Source organism: Helianthus annuus, chromosome 11 (assembly GCF_002127325.2).
Source record: "Helianthus annuus cultivar XRQ/B chromosome 11, HanXRQr2.0-SUNRISE, whole genome shotgun sequence".
NCBI classification, from domain to species: Eukaryota; Viridiplantae; Streptophyta; class Magnoliopsida; order Asterales; family Asteraceae; genus Helianthus; species Helianthus annuus.
The window spans coordinates 134,117,117-134,133,143 of record NC_035443.2 but is presented as its reverse complement, the minus strand read 5'-3'; the positions used below and the strand labels follow the sequence as shown (position 1 = coordinate 134,133,143).

The window sequence follows — 16,027 nt, the reverse complement described above, 5'->3', positions numbered from 1 at the left end:
AATATAAGAGCTGGACGCATCAGGTTTGGAATGCTGCAGAAAAGCTAGGAAAAGTGTGGATCAAGTCTATATGCTGTGTTGGATTTAATCCCTATGAAAGCTCATATGTCTATATTCTAAGCGGATTTATGGATACGAAAACCTGGGCCCACTGCAGTAGTCTGAGCCCGGGTTCTATGCTGAAGTTGAAGGCCCTTTTGTCGGGTAGTGCCGCTGTAAAGATCGCCTGGAAGGCCGTTCCCTATCTAATATGTTGGGCTGCGGTTATGGTAATAAAATGATGCCCAAGAATTGGACTTGCTTGCTGTGTCCTGTCTGTTTGCTGCTGATGAAGGCCCAGCCTAAATGGATCTTGGGCTGGGTTTATTACTCCATGTTGAAGGCCCATCAAGTGGGTATATTATGCAAGAGTACTCGGTTGAAGGCCCAATTAATGGGTTGGGTTCGATATGGCCATAGTTGTGCGTATGGGGCTAATTTTTTGGGGTTGGGGGTATTGGGGCGTGACTAATGCTTGGCATGGTCCTCATACCATCTAGATTAGGAAAAGTTATCGTGAGCCTAATAAAATGAGGCAAGAGTATTTCAAGTGGGGTGGGGAATATCAGAAGATTACCAGTTTTTGTGGGCCGCGTGTCAGAATCGGTTCGTGTTGCAAGTACAGAGATAGTATTGTCCTGAGTAGTAGAATTGGGACGTTGTCCCTGTGTAAAGCTAGGTTCTTGTGTATTCCTAGTCGTGGTTGTATGATTTCCTATAATTGGTCCCCAACGTCTGTATTGGGTGACGTGTCAGGGGGAATGCCCCCGTTAAAGGTGTAATTTTTTCTGGTATTTATACAAGTTTGCCGGGCAGTGCGCATTTACCCAAAAAAAAAACATTACTGGATACGAATTTAAATGGGTTAGTGTTCTGGGTAAACGGACCAATGCGTTAATGACACGGCTAAAGACGTGTCTAAACAGGTTCAACCTACCTAATCCATGACTTGCATAACATGTGTAACTTGTCGTGTTAAATAGGTTAATAGGTTGACAAAACATATTTACAACTTGTTCAGCCTGCTTAATCCATTTATGACAAGCATAACACGTTTAACTTATCATGTTAAATAGGTTAACAGGTTGACACATATTTACAACTTTTTATTGTAAGGATGTAGTTTTACAAAAAAAAAAATAGTCGTGCTTAGGTTAACAGGTTGACACATATTTAAACTTTAGACGGTGTCATTCATGTTATTGAACTCCTATTTAATGATCTTATGTACGAGACTGAAGTGGTTCAACATGCCATTTGCTTATTAAACATGTCCGTATTAGTGTTTAAGAAACTGACAAGTATACTTAAACAACTCGTGTTCAGGTTCAATAGTTAAAAAGCAAAACCTTGATGCCATTGTAAAAGCTGCTGAGCTGGCAGCTGAAGCTGGAAAAATTGTGGCGATGGGCGAACCTTTCACCTTGAGGGATTTGGTTGAAGCTGGTCCTGAGGGTTACTGAAGACTCCCTGATTAGCATCCAAGCAGCAAGCTTTAATTGCGGAAAATTTGAATGTTAGTGAGAAAAGGAATGCCGAAATTGCCCCTGATAAAGGTATCCTGGCTACAAATTGCGGAAAATTCGAATGTTAATGAGGATAAACATGGCGTGTCGAATCGATTCACACAACATGACATGCTTTACCGGTCCTAATGTTTGGTTGATCATCGGGTAAACATGTCAATTTGACTTGTAACCCGGCAACTGCCATACCCGCCAAATTTTCAACCTTTAATAATTATCACTACGAATTCATTTAAACAAAAAGAGTAAATTGTTATTTTAGTCTCTGAGGTTTGTCCAAATTTGTCATTTTAGTCCAAATAGTTTTTTTTTCTCCTCTAGGTCCTTGACTTTTCTCTTTTGTTGCCATTTTGATCACATTGCCTAACTCTATCCAAAAACCTCATTTTTAACCAGGGGTATTTTAGAGATTTTCAATTTAAATATTTCAAATTGACATTTTGATCCATTCTTTTTTTTTATATTGAAAAAATAAAAGAAAAATATCTAATTAGTGGGACCCACCCCTACTCTCCCCTTCTTCATCATTTGCGCTCTCTCTCTCTCTCTTTCTCTCTCTCTCTAGATCCGAATTCTTTAAATTCAACTCTTATACGAACCTATCAACAACACATAAATTTTCTAGACTTATCAAAATTTAGAATCTTTACCTAGCACTTGTATTCATTTTTTATATCTTGTTGTGTGTTGATAAGAAAAATCGTATGGAAATAATATAACAAGGATATTCAAAACATGGTGTTCCTAATGAGTCGCGATTTGAGATTGGATAACAAATTCGAACACTACATAAGCTGATATGAGTTTGGTTATTCACTTATTCTAGAGTTCATCCTTGATCAATGGTGATCCATAAGGGTTTGTATGAGAGCTCTTAACAGGATAAGAAGCTTCCATTGCTATGCCATAGAGCCCATTCTTATCAGGAACGCCACGTTGCATTCGTATGTATCCATTCTCACCCCATTCGCCTACCCACGAGTTCTTCGCTATCCAGTACTTGAGTCCAGCTTCAATTGCATCATAGCCGACCACTGCTACACCATGATTCAACTCCGTTCCACACTTTCCGGTAAAAACTCCCTGTTAAATCGTGTAAAAAACGCTAATCTCGCTTTTTGAATCATGGTTCAAGATTTTATTTATATAAGTTTTGAATCACCTGTGAATAAAACTGGATTTTATTTGTATAAGTTTTGAATCACCTGTGAATAAAACTGGAAATCAGAACCTCCAGCATCAATGGCAACAGATACAGCCTGGTTTGCAACTGCTTTCATTAAAGCATCTTCATCATTTACAGGCACATCTTCATGTCCATCAATTGATATAACTTCATCACCCTCCTGCAATTAAACGGATTTAGAGAGAGAAGGGGAGGGTAGCGGTGGGTCCCACTAATTAGATATTTTTCCTTTATTTTTTCAATATAAAAAAGAATGGATCAAAATGACAACTTGAAAGATTTAAATTGAAAATCTCCAAAATACCCCTGGTTAAAAATGGGGTTTTTGGATAGAGTTAGACAATGTGATCAAAATGACAACAAAAGGGAAAAGTCGGGGACCAAGAGGAGAAAAAGAAACTATTTGGAAATTAACTATATGTTAAATATAAAGAAATTAGATTTTGGAAATTAAATATATGTCAAATAACATAAATTTACTAATATTTATAACAAAATACGTGAAATTGATATTCATTCTTTAATATTATAGGCATAGAAATTATGGTTTATTTTATTTTAAGTCAAACTCGGCCCGAATTGACCTACTAGATCCGATTTTGGCCGATGTTGACCGCATTTGATCGATTCCGAGTAATTAGTCGGAGTTGAAGAAAGTCGTCTCGGCAGCCTACCTTGTAGCGACTACTCGGAGAGTACTCGGCCTTAAAGACCTTGTTTTACAACCATGCATATGGATTGGTGTGATAATTGGTAACAACAATTGATGGCAGTGGCTGACTCATATTTTCTTTTCATGGGGGCGGAACATTTGAGGTCGGTTGTCTATCACTAAATATTAAAAAATGATCCAATTAAATTCAGGTCTGGTCAGGTAGAACTTATTGTCTCAGCCAAAACTAATATTAAGTTCAACAATCTAATATTTAAGAGTAAATTACTGTTTTCGTCCCTATGGTTTGTCAAAAATCACTATTTCAGTCCATTAGTTTAAAAATTGCGATTTCAGTCCCTATGGTTTCACTTTCGTAACCGTTTCAATCCACCTCGTAACTATTTCAATCCCCGTACTTAACAAAATAATGGATTGAAATGGTTACGAAAGTGAAACCACAGGGACTGAAATGGTTACAAAAGTGAAACCACAGGGACTGAAATCGCAATTTTTAAACTAATGGACTGAAATAGTGATTTTTGACAAACCACGGAGACGAAAATAGTAATTAACTCTTCTAGAAAAAGTTTTGATAAATATTCTATTCATATCCCCTAATGTCCATGTTGACTAACGAGTTTCAGTATTCAAATAATAATCTAACAGCAAGTGTCAACTTTCAAAACAACATTAGATGAATACATACTAACACAGATACCTGAATTCATGTATTACAACATTATTATAAAGAAATATCTATATATAACAAGATAGTCTACTTATATATTAATATATACTAGTTTTTTTTGTCGTCGCGTGTTGCGGCGAAACCGATCAAATGATAATGTAAAACAAACGTAATTTGAAAATAAAACATGTTGTTTAGAAAGCCAAACCATTAGAACGGTTTAGTTTATCATCGTATCGTTTTATGATAAATAAATACTTTATAATAAGTACAATTTCGTTTTTAACAAAACTTATAACGGAATGTTCAGGAAAAAATCAAGCATAACTACGTACTTAAGTTTTTAGAAAAACTTATAAACGTAAATTATTAATTATTAAAAAAGTATCAAATTAATCGATAATATATGTTCTAAAAAAAGAAAAAAAAAGAATTATTAAAAAATGGTATAGGAAATATATCGTTTTAAAAAAGGAAAAAAATTTAAAATATGTTATTAAAAATAAAAAAATAATAAAAAGCTATGTACTATTATAAAATTAAAATTACTATTCATCGTCCATCACTAACAATATATATAATTTATAAAATATAAATTCGCAACATGTTAGTGCAATGTGGTGTTGTAAGTTTGGCTTTAGTTGTGGTTTATGCTATTTTTAGTTGTACCCTTTCTTTGGTTGTTTGTACATTATTTATAAATTTATAGGGTAAATTACTTTTTGAGTCCCTGTGTTTTATAGGTTTTAATCACTTGAGTCCAAAAGCAAAAAATTTAACGACCTGAGTCCCCATAAGCATTTTCTTTAACCATTTGAGTCCAAATTTCTAACACTGATAGAATTTTTTGGTTAAGTATTATTAAATGACTAAAATACCCTTATAATTAAAAAAATAAAAAAATAAATTATTCGTAGATTTCTCTCACACTCTCTCTCTTTTATATATTCCCAGATCCATCCCCAAATCCTTTCAGTTGTTCAAACTTCAAATTCATCTTAATTCATCTTTCATCCGTCACATCCATGGGACTGAAGAACTAATTCCACCGGAAAAAGAAATCCGGCACCGACAACAGCCACAACGGCGTCGTTTCACCGTCCGTCAACAACTCTGCATCCAGATCGAGATCGTCGTTTCACCGTCGTTTTACCGTCATTTCACTTGAATCCCTAATCTAACTACCCACCTCCGACCTTAACCACCCACGGCTAAACCCCCGAATCATACCTGGGAAAGCACGAACAGTTGTTGTTCGATGGAATCTTCAACTGTTTTCATGAAATCGCGATGGCGCTTGCTTTCGTGAGGATGAGTGATTCTGCTTATCGAGTGGATACGATTGCACGACTCGCTCAATGGCGTATTGATAGTTTTGGGGCTTCTTCATACCGGAAATCTGATCCGTTTATGATTGGAAAGTGGAATTGGTAATTGGGTTTTGTTCAAGTTTGTTGTTTTGATGATTTTTGAAGTTTGAAAGTCGTGAATGATTGTTTTGTTCAGTTTGTTGTTCTGAAGAAAATGATCCGTTTATGATGGTATTGTTCAGTTTGTTGTTCTGAAGAAAATGAACAATAGTTTCTTAAGTTAAGATTTTGATAACATTTTTTGTGGGTCTGATTAAAAGACAAATTAACGATTTGGGTTTGTAAAATTTTGAAAATTGAGGCATTATTTAATGTTTTTGTTATGATTAACAAATTGTTTTTTTTCAAGAACTGCTAGTAATTGTTCGATGAAATGCATGACTGAACCAACTGAACTATTTTGCAGACGTTCATTGTTGTGCATAGGATGCCGGAATTAGGTTTGAAATTATTTGCAGAATTCAGATCTAGAAGGTGTTAGGTGATGGTGTGGTGGTGGCGCGACGGTGACGGTGACGGTGGTGGCGGTGTGGTTAAGAGATATAAGGAAGAAAGAGAGAGATGAGGAAGAGAGAGAAAGAATTCAGTGTTTGAGGTTCTCTATATATATTAATAATATAATACAGGGGCATTTTAGTCTTTTAATGAAAAACTAACAGTGTTAGAAATTTGGACTCAAATGGTTAACGAAAATGCTTATGGGGACTCAGGTCGTTAAACTTTTTGCTTTTGGACTCAACTGGTTAAAACGCCTAAAACACAGGGACTCAAAAAGTAATTTATGCATGTTTTGTTGTAAATTGTGCTTAAGTGGTTGTACCTTAATCACATAATGGTTTCATTACCTTACCAAATTCAATCTGTTTTGTATGCATGTATGGTTGTAAATTATGTTTAAGTGGTTGTACCTTAATCAAATAATGGTTTCATTATCTTACCATATTCAATCCGGTTTGATCCATTCACAGTTGTGTTGTTTTATTTGTAAATTATTTTTATTTATAATAATCTAATTAATTTAGCTAAAATTTTGTATAAATATAATTTGCAACATATTGATGCAATGGTTGTTTTAATGTATGCATTATGGTTTGTATAGTGGTAATGATATATATTATATATAGATTACGATGAACCTGTCAAACGGGAAAAAATAGACGCGGGTTCATCGTAACGCGCGAGTCCTAGATCAACTTAGTTATTTTATTCTATGTTTTACGTTTCGATTTAATTTATTCGCATTAACACGTCGCAACTTCAGTGTCGGTGGTCGCTAACAGTAGTGTGACATTAATTCTCGCCCCCGCCACAACACAGGGGCTATTTAATACTAGTTTAAATTAAATAAAACTCAAACAAAATAAAAGAAAAACCTCAATCCAATAAAGTTATAAAATAGTAAAGTAATATGATAATAAATTTAGTAGAAATATCATCGGAAGGAAATAAGTAAAATTTTAGACTAAATATTAACAAAATCAAGTCGGCCAAATTATCTAATACTATGTTGATATTTGACGGATTAATGATATACCTAAGTTTTATATCAAAGTATTGAAAAATTACATCATATTGAAAGACCTTTAGTTTAGTTGTATATATATATATGAAAGGATGTAACCAAATAAAATATTAGAGTGAATTTCAAATTTTGTCTTTTATCTTTATACTCAATTTCAAGCGGTGTCCTTTAGCTTTAAAATTGATGAGTTTTGTACTTAATGTTTTAAAATGTTACACTTATTTCCTTTAACACTAACACAGTTGTTAGTACATATATCTGTAGCTTCCGTCTGCATCGAGTCCTGTGTATTTTGTGTTGTGTATGTATTTTTGTATATGTATGAACATGTATGTATGTGTTAAGACAACTCAGGGAACGGTGCTGTAATTTAAAAGTGAAATCCGTCGAACGACAAATGTTATCCGATCGGATGGCCATCCGATCGGATCACATCCGATCGGATCACCATCCGATTGGGTGACACTTCTCCACTCCCTGATTGCCTATAAATAGCAGGTTAGTGCTAGAACTTTTAGACCTTTTGCTAAACTTGTAGCGAAGCTCTGCTCATCTGACTTTCTACCGGATCCTCTGTATTTTCACCATCTTTGAATAGAATTCAGACACGTTAAACGTTGAACTTGTCGTTGTTGATTCTGTGACATTATCAAGGGATTCCGCACCTTGATTCTGATCGATCCAGCCACGTTCTACTCGAACAGATCCTGAGATAACGGCCTAACAAGTGGTATCAGAGCCACAGGAGGTTGAATCGGAGACAACAACAGCAAATTCATCGGATTTTCACCGATTTTCTGCCGATTTCTGTAACACCCTAGTTACTGTTTTAGCGGTTTTACATGTAAATACCAACAATTAGATGTGTAATCTACGGGTAATTAAGATTTCAATACACTGAAAAATACGGGTTCGTTAAAACTTTACATATCATAAGTTATTCAACATAGCGTAATCGAATTCGTCGTTTAAAATTTACGACGAGGCAATGTGCGGAAGCATGTATCTTTATCGTGTTCGGTTTTTCGTTGAGCTTGATCGTCTTTCGGCATCCAAAATGTACCTACATTTCATAAACATGAAATGCTTTAATCATACGGGGTTTAAAACGTATCTAAACGAGTCCGGGAAGCAAAACTGAATACAATACATTTTTTTATTACAGGGTCTACCGTAAATTACGGTGGCTACCGTAATTTACGGTAGCCTTGAATGTTGATTCTCCTACCGTAAAGCAGTGGGTGTGTGGCATAGAGACCTTAAGGCTACCGTAAGTTACGGTATCTACCGTAACTTACGGTGGCCTCTGCAGGATTTTCCAAGTTTGCCGTTTTCTAAAACGTAAACCTTCATAACTTTTAGTCCGCTTGTCCGTTTGACCTAGCGTTTCTTCCTACGTGATTGTAATTTGATCCTCCATCATATGGAGTTAAAATCCAGGATTTAAATTCACAAAATTTTAACTTTCAAGCTCTCGGCTTGAAATTCAATTATGACACTTTTTGACCCGTTCATGATTTATCAAACAAACTTGCTTATTACCTTTTCAAAATGTCATGCATATCACGTTATATCAATTTACTAATGTGCAAGGTTCAAATTACGGGTTTCTTATGAATTCTTAACCCGTTTTACCTATCTACTCCTTTTGACCCGTGAAGGGAAGTTAAACACTTTTAACTATAAATCTATATATATAGGCGTACCTGGCTCCAGTCAACGTTTATGCCTTGCTATTATTAATTCAATATTCTATGATGACGCAATTATCCAAAATTCTATTCGTTCCTGTAAACATATGACTTAACAACCAGCATTAGTCGATATGGTCATATGATGTTATCACCATCATTTGACCCATTTGGTCTATACGACCAAACAATTATATTTATTACAAATCATGTTTTTAAACGTTTTTATTCGTTCCGACCCATTTCGTTTCGTGTAGGAACCCATAATTCAAACATGATCTATTGATGTATTTATCACCTATAGAATAAATACGTATGCTAAAAAAATAGGTGTAAGCTTTACTTACCTCGCGTCCGCGCAAACATTCTTCGCATCCATGATCTGTTTGACCCGTTCCTTTCCAAGCTCCTACCTAGCTTGTTTAGAGTCAACTATATCATAACATCCATAAGATGGTTAGATTGGTCATTCTATATAATGGCCATCACCCTATGGAACCCTTTTTTTACACACTTATCAATCAAAGCATGCCATATATTCAACAACTAGTTTCATACCATAATTCTTTTCATTCACTAATCGTTTGACCCGTTAGTGAAGTTACTTATACAACTAGTTAGTAAGTGATTTTAAACACTTTAAGCATGTCACATAAAGTGCTATTTATTCCCAACAATCAATAATTCATGCCTAAAGCAAGTATATACAATCCTATGCCTTTTTCTTGGTTAATAAGAACATTATTTATGTGCAGCGATTTTCTATTCAGCTGCTGTAATTGACCATTTTGACCCGTTTAAAATCTGAATTAGATCAACATGTTCGAAGATGGATCGTAGAACGCTCCAATACCTTCGCAAGCATATAAGGTACACCTTCTAACGAATTTTCTATGATTTTATATGATTTTTATAAAATCAGCTCAACAACTATATTTTCATTTTTCAACATCTTTCAAGTTCTGAACAGCAGTTTTAATTCACCTATTTGGCCTATTCAACAACCACATTTATTTCTTATGATTGAAAACAGTAAATATTTACTTCATAAGCTATCCGAAAAGGTATAGAACACCCAAATCGGATAAACGGTTGATTTTATATGATTTTTTTAAGATTAGTCAAAATACATATAAAAAGCTACGAAAATCATGTTTATGGTCCTTTCAAATTCGACCCAAACCATCAAATGCAACCCATTTCCATGGCTATAACCCTTATTAAACTCTTGGTAATGGTTAGAAACCTATAGCACAATTATTGTAGGCTACGTGATGTCAAAACCTCATCTATTTCAAGAAGTCATCATATGAATCCTAATTTTACCATCTTCTCAACTTCATCTTTGTCAAATTAAGAACTAGAACTAAAATTTACATATATTCAAGTGCTATTTGGTGATTCTCATACACCATCATGTTTAAAACCCGTACTATTACATATCCCACGAAATTAGTCAAGTTAGCCAATTATGTGTTTCTTTCATAATTTCAACATATAAACATTTGTTTAGGCATTTTAACAAACACCAAGCGAGCACGATTTCTATACCTCTTCTATTTTGTTCATGGCTAATCTTTTTAACCAAATTTCAATCATTAAATCAAACCCTTATGTCTAGCACTCATGAACAATATCAATCTTGCATCATAACATCAATTTTTTCACAACCTAGGATACAAATCCTTGTGTTCATCACTTTGTTCTAAAAACCCACTTAACACATATATGGGTGATTATCAATTTCATAGTTTTCATCACTAATTCGTCAAATTATCAACTAGGATTTGTTCTTAGACATTGTTTCAACTCAATATCATTCATATATTCAACATTCATTCCAGAATTTCATTCATGCATGTTCATCAAAATTTCAAAATATCACCAAACTTCAAAATTCAACATACCTTGTGATCCCCTAAGCTGGGTGATCATGATTTTAGTTAAAGCCCCAATTTCCTAGCTTCATTTCCCTTGATTTGGCTGAATTTCTTGTGATTTAGGGTTTTGATCAAGAATCCCTTTTTGCTCCTGTGTAAATCACGACCAAAATGTGTGTTTGGGGTTTTTGATTTGTTGTTTTAATAATAATTACTTTCACACTTAACCCTTTTAGTCCTTCTAGTTTCTAAAGGTTATAAAAAGGTTACATAATCAAGTTCCTTCATTATTTTAAAACACTTAACTAACTAGGTTGATATTCCTAGTTACTTAGTGGGTCCCGGGAGTTATAACCTGTTTTATTTTAAGTCCCGTTAACTCGGGCTCTTATAAAATCAATTCCTTAAAACTTTGATTCGCTTGTATTTAATATTAGGATTTCTTATTTAAATCCAAATATTTACCGGGTTATTTTTAGTACTAACGGTACTTTACCCGTCTTTTAGTATTAACGGAGTTTGATTACCAAACCCCTTTTTGGGGTGTTACAAGTCTACCCCCCTTAGAGAGGTTTCGTCCTCGAAACCTTTTCTTACATAATTCATTGAGTTTAAACTCAATGTATTTGATCCGAGAAATCTTTTAAGCATTACTTATACTTTTAAGCAATTGTTAGCATTACCAGATAAGTATGGTAACATCTTTTTGGTCACTAATTGTCTACGCATCTCATACGACATAGTGCAACTTGAAATAACGTAATCTCGTTATTTCCACTAGTTTAGTTAACTTAGCGATACCCATCGCTTTCATATACTATCGAATTCTTTATGAATCCGTTACTTTTGACCCGTTTAAAGGTCTTTAGTGAAACTTTTCACCTTTAGCAACAAATTCTTTTGTTTTCAAATTTATTTGTTCGGTTCAGTTATACCGAATCTACCGCTTACACGCAAACCAAATTTCTTGATTTGAATCGCTGACCTTAACCGGTCTCACTAACTAGACTTATTAGTCCAGTTACTTTTTACCGCTCGCTTGGTTATAATGTGATTTTACCTCACATTGCATTTCTTGACCGTGATCGTGTCACATCATGTTCAATTCATATCAACCTTTCATTTTTTTGAGAACATCTCTTTTCGAATATATCGTCTTGCGCCTATTAGTGTCAAGACTTGTATCCTTCATGCTTACTATTTAAATTCCTATTAGAATTTATATTTGTAAAAACGTTGTTTCTTACTAAAAACCAAGGTTTTAGTTTTAGGATCTTCTCTTTAACTTTTGTTAATTATCCATACCAGGATATTGACAGTCCATAATTTATTCTTTTACAGTCTTAGTTTTATGCGGGTTTCTCAACCGATTCCCTCGCTTTATCTAATTAACCCGTAGGTTTTTATCATTTAGCCTTATGGGCTATTTTGATTAGGCTTTCACCTCTTTAGGGCGAAGTCCTTATAACTCCTTTCTAATCATGACCCGTGGGTCGTTTTAGTCTCGAAGACCTTTCATTTGTTTATAGCCCTAAAGATTATGTTGATCCCGTAGATCACTCCTTACTCATGTTATTCTTAAAATACATGTTTGGTGTTAAGGCACCCTGTTTTTTTTTTGAAGAATCATTTGGTTTCAAGCTTAGATTCCGTTAACCTTAATTGTAGTTTCGTGGCTACAATTGTTTTCTTTCGGACAATTTTCCGATTTTATGACTTCTCACGTCATTTATGCGTCAGTTCTTCTTATGCTTACTGTTATTTGATTTGCATATATTCTTATTTGGTTATGTCCCATTACCGGGCTCATTACTCTTTTGCTTTTAACGTTACCATTATCCCGCTTGCGTTTACTCATGCCATCCGGCATAATATTATATTCAACCCGTTCAACTTAAAAATAGTTGAACATAATTTATTCAAAATTTCTAATTACATTATCTTGTCGTCTTTTTGTTATGACTCAAAAACCCGAGTCTTTTAACCTTCCATCCGAGTTCCCGTTTCTCGGTCTACGCATGTGTTAAATTTTTTTACCCATAGACCGGGTGTTTTACCGAAGTCGTTATTATTGCAACCCTCCCGGTATGCATTAAGACCTAGCTTCATTTTTATATTCCGACTTTATCCTCGAGTTTGACGTTTTACAAAAACGGCCCGTTAAGAGGCATATTTGCATTTCCCGGGTTCGAGTGCAAGTACACTCCCTTCCAAAGCATATCCTAATCATTTTTCATGTTTGCATTCTCCGGGTTCGAGTGTAAGTACATGTGACACCTGTGTCACCGCGACCATCAAACAAATGCCAAGCCGATGAAATATTGTATTTCATACTTGGGATCTTGTATAAATATGTGTATCTTTTGCACATATCAATTCTTGTTCAATTTCAAACTTTATATCGCTTTCTGGAGAATTATACGCAAACTGGTGCGTAAACGTGCTCAGTTTAAATGCGACAAATACTCTGGAACATCAACATATACTTAACATACCTTAAATAACCTTTACATAACTTAGAAATAAGTTTTGAAGGCTTTGGTATGGCAAAAACAAGTTAATTCGCTTACAGGGACTAAACTTGACAAACTACGAAAGTATGCCGATTCGTACTAAAACAGACATTCCGGAACATGCCCATAAGTTAAACATGCCATAAATATCCTCTCCATAGCTTAGAAATAGGCTTTGAGGTGTTCGGTGTGCTAAAATAAACTTTTGGATCATTCAAGGACTAAAAGTGTCAAAAAGTGCACAAGTTTGCACTTTCGCGCATAACTCACATTCTGAAAACATCCGGACATCCAAAAATTTATGTAAGCACTAAAATAATTTATTTTAGTGTTTGGCATAAGAAAAATCCATTCGTCGCGTCATTTGGATCGTTTTTCGCACTTATGCGCATTCCGTCGTAATTAAGCGAACATCGCGTTCGTACGACCAAACGAACTGACATCCGGAATATTTTTGAGCATGTTTCATGTACACAATGTTTAGGCATCATTTTATGGCATTAAAGTTGGCTTTACGGGCCTTAGAAGTGTTGGAAATGGCTTAAATATGCAACAGGGACTAAAACTGTCATTTCTGAAAGTTGTGCTGATCAGACAAGGCCAGGCGGCCCTCCTGAGTTTTGTGTATATCCTGACGCGGGCCGCGTGAGCCCTGTAGATGCAGAAACTCGTTTTTTGATGATTTTGGCCTTTCAATCACTCCAAAGGGCAATGCCCTTTCACAATCTCTGGAGTTAGGGTCATTATATGAGACCACAACATCTTGACAAGTGTACGGATGAGATCATGGCACGATATTCAAGAAACGATCCTAACGGTTTTGCTTTTCCTATAAATACCCCCCCCCACATTTGTGTTAAAACCCACAAAACTGATCAAAGAGCTCTAAGTTGATGACATTGCTTCATACCTGAGCTCATGGATCAAGTTTAGCTTTCGGGGACCCTTCGTAAGTGTTCTTTCGTTCTTTTAATCGCTTTCTAGTGCTAAAGTCAAACTTTGTTTGACTTTCCGTGTTGACCAGCTTATGGTCAACATGAAGTTCGTTGGAACTTCATAACGTGAGCATGATCACGATGGTTATAGTCCGTAGTGACTATACCTACTGATTACCACGTTATCTAGGCTCAGTGACGAGTCGTAGTTTCGGCCAAAATGCGCATTCTTGCGTATTTTGTAACCAAACTACTCGTGAGTATCAAAACCATTTGTTTTGATACCAAACCTGTTTTCTAAACTTAGTTAAGCATGTTCTAAACATGCTTAGCTCGTCACTTTTAGTATAGTGCTTATATAGGGTCGTAAGGTAAGCGATCTAAACAATCGCTTATACTTTCGAACCCGACCCATTTGGTCGATCTTTAGGATCCGACCAAACACATTAGGTGACCATAGTTGTATAGGGAATAACCTTCCCAGGTTATACCTTATGGTCACGATGTTAGGCGTTTCAAACGCGTTCTACGCGAACGACGCGTTAAGGTAGCATAAGCTACCTAAACGGGTCGTAATGGGTCGTAAGCACTTAGGTTAAGTTTCATTTTAGTATGTAGGCTGTGTTAAACCATATTACACGAGTCTCCATACTCGTTTGGTTTACGAACCCGCATACTATCCGATCCTCCGATTTAGGTCCGGTATATTAACACAGTTACCTATGTTAGGTGTCGTTGATATCCGTGATCTCTAGCATTATTTGGTTGTTATACAAGAACTTCAAAGCAATCTCAGGTCAGTACATAGAACCCCATCTTTCAAATGCTTTCAAGGTGTCTGTGTGAGTACATAGACCCCTCTTTTACTGTTTTCCAAACTGTTTTGGGGTGAAACACATGTGCCTACTTGTTACTTTCGTGCTTTCCTGTTTCCACATCATATACTTGCTATGTTCATTAGTACATTTATAGTACATGATTTCAATACATTTTATGCTATGTATGCCCATTGTGTGCATACTTAGTACATCACTTTACAATACATTTTATGCTATGTATGCCCATTGTGTGCATACTTAGTACATCACTTTACAATACATTTTATGCTATGTATGCCCATTGTGTGCATACTTAATACATCACTTTACAATACATTTTTTGCTATGTATGCCCATTGTGTGCATACTTAGTACATCACTTTACAATACATTTCATGCTATGTACGCCCATTGTGTGCATACTTAGTACATCACTTTACAATACATTTCATGCTACGTAAGCCCATTGTGTGCATACTTAATACATTATTCTACATTGCCTTTCTGTTGCATATGCTCATCCAGCATATGAACACATTATACAACATTTTGAATCGTTGTAACCATTTGACTATGTGAACCGTCTTAACCCTTTGATTATATGAACCGTTCGTAACCATTGAACCGTGTGAACCAGTTGTATCTGTTGACATGATTTACATTTGACAATAGACATTTGACTATACATAAACATTTCTACAATAGTTAAACATTACATCTTGATGGTTTGGTTTGAGTAAGTGATTTAAGTAACGAGGCGTGTGTGATATGATACAAGCATGGTGGATACGCCGCTGGTACTTCCTATATATAGGGTTTTTTACATATTTCCCCCTCCTAAGCTGTCTTATTACGTATTTCCCCAACCAAAAAAATCAATTACATATTTCCCCTTCCTAACTCATATATTGTGACAACCTGTACTCTCGACCGTGATCGTCGAGAGGAGTAATCTTTTCAGTATTATTATTATTGTTTGGTTATCGAATAATAATAACCCGCAACGAGAGTTTTGAATATAAACATATAGTTAATTTTAATCGGGCCTGTTGGCTTTAGCTTGACATTTAATCCATACACTTTGGCTAGGCCCAACTCTACTTCTTAAACCTAAACCCTAAACTATATAAGAATCCTTATATCCCTTACTTTAAAAAAAAAAAACACAAAAACCCCAATCCCTCTATAAGATTTCAGCCGCACA

The 16,027-nt window shown here is 35.3% G+C and overlaps 1 protein-coding gene and 1 long non-coding RNA gene across 4 annotated transcripts; both read right to left on the bottom strand.

The window, feature by feature from the left end:
- Positions 1-2,387: 2,387 nt before the first annotated feature.
- Positions 2,388-4,134, bottom strand: LOC110888496 (KDEL-tailed cysteine endopeptidase CEP1). Its single transcript, XM_022136021.1, has 3 exons — positions 4,117-4,134; positions 2,771-2,911; positions 2,388-2,648 (listed from the first exon to the last, which is right to left on the bottom strand). The coding sequence occupies exons 1-3, from the start codon at positions 4,132-4,134 to the stop codon at positions 2,388-2,390; spliced, it is 420 nt and encodes a 139-aa protein (XP_021991713.1).
- A 3,701-nt stretch (positions 4,135-7,835) lies between these two features.
- LOC110892176 lies at positions 7,836-10,719 on the bottom strand. Of its 3 annotated transcripts, none has more exons than XR_002565894.2 (4): positions 10,585-10,719; positions 9,025-9,109; positions 8,693-8,788; positions 7,836-8,049 (listed from the first exon to the last, which is right to left on the bottom strand). It is a non-coding gene; the product is annotated as an uncharacterized LOC110892176 (long non-coding RNA). The 3 variants fall into 3 exon arrangements; XR_002565893.2 differs by having other exon boundaries at positions 8,693-8,774; XR_002565892.2 differs by having other exon boundaries at positions 8,693-9,109.
- Positions 10,720-16,027: the final 5,308 nt, after the last annotated feature.

What these genes read in the sequence shown, in the direction of transcription:
- LOC110888496 (XM_022136021.1), bottom strand. An exon ending in ATTTCCAGTTTTATTCACAG is followed by an intron (nt 2,649 to 2,770) that starts GTGATTCAAAAC and finishes ACGATTTAACAG; the next exon opens with GGAGTTTTTACCGGAAAGTG.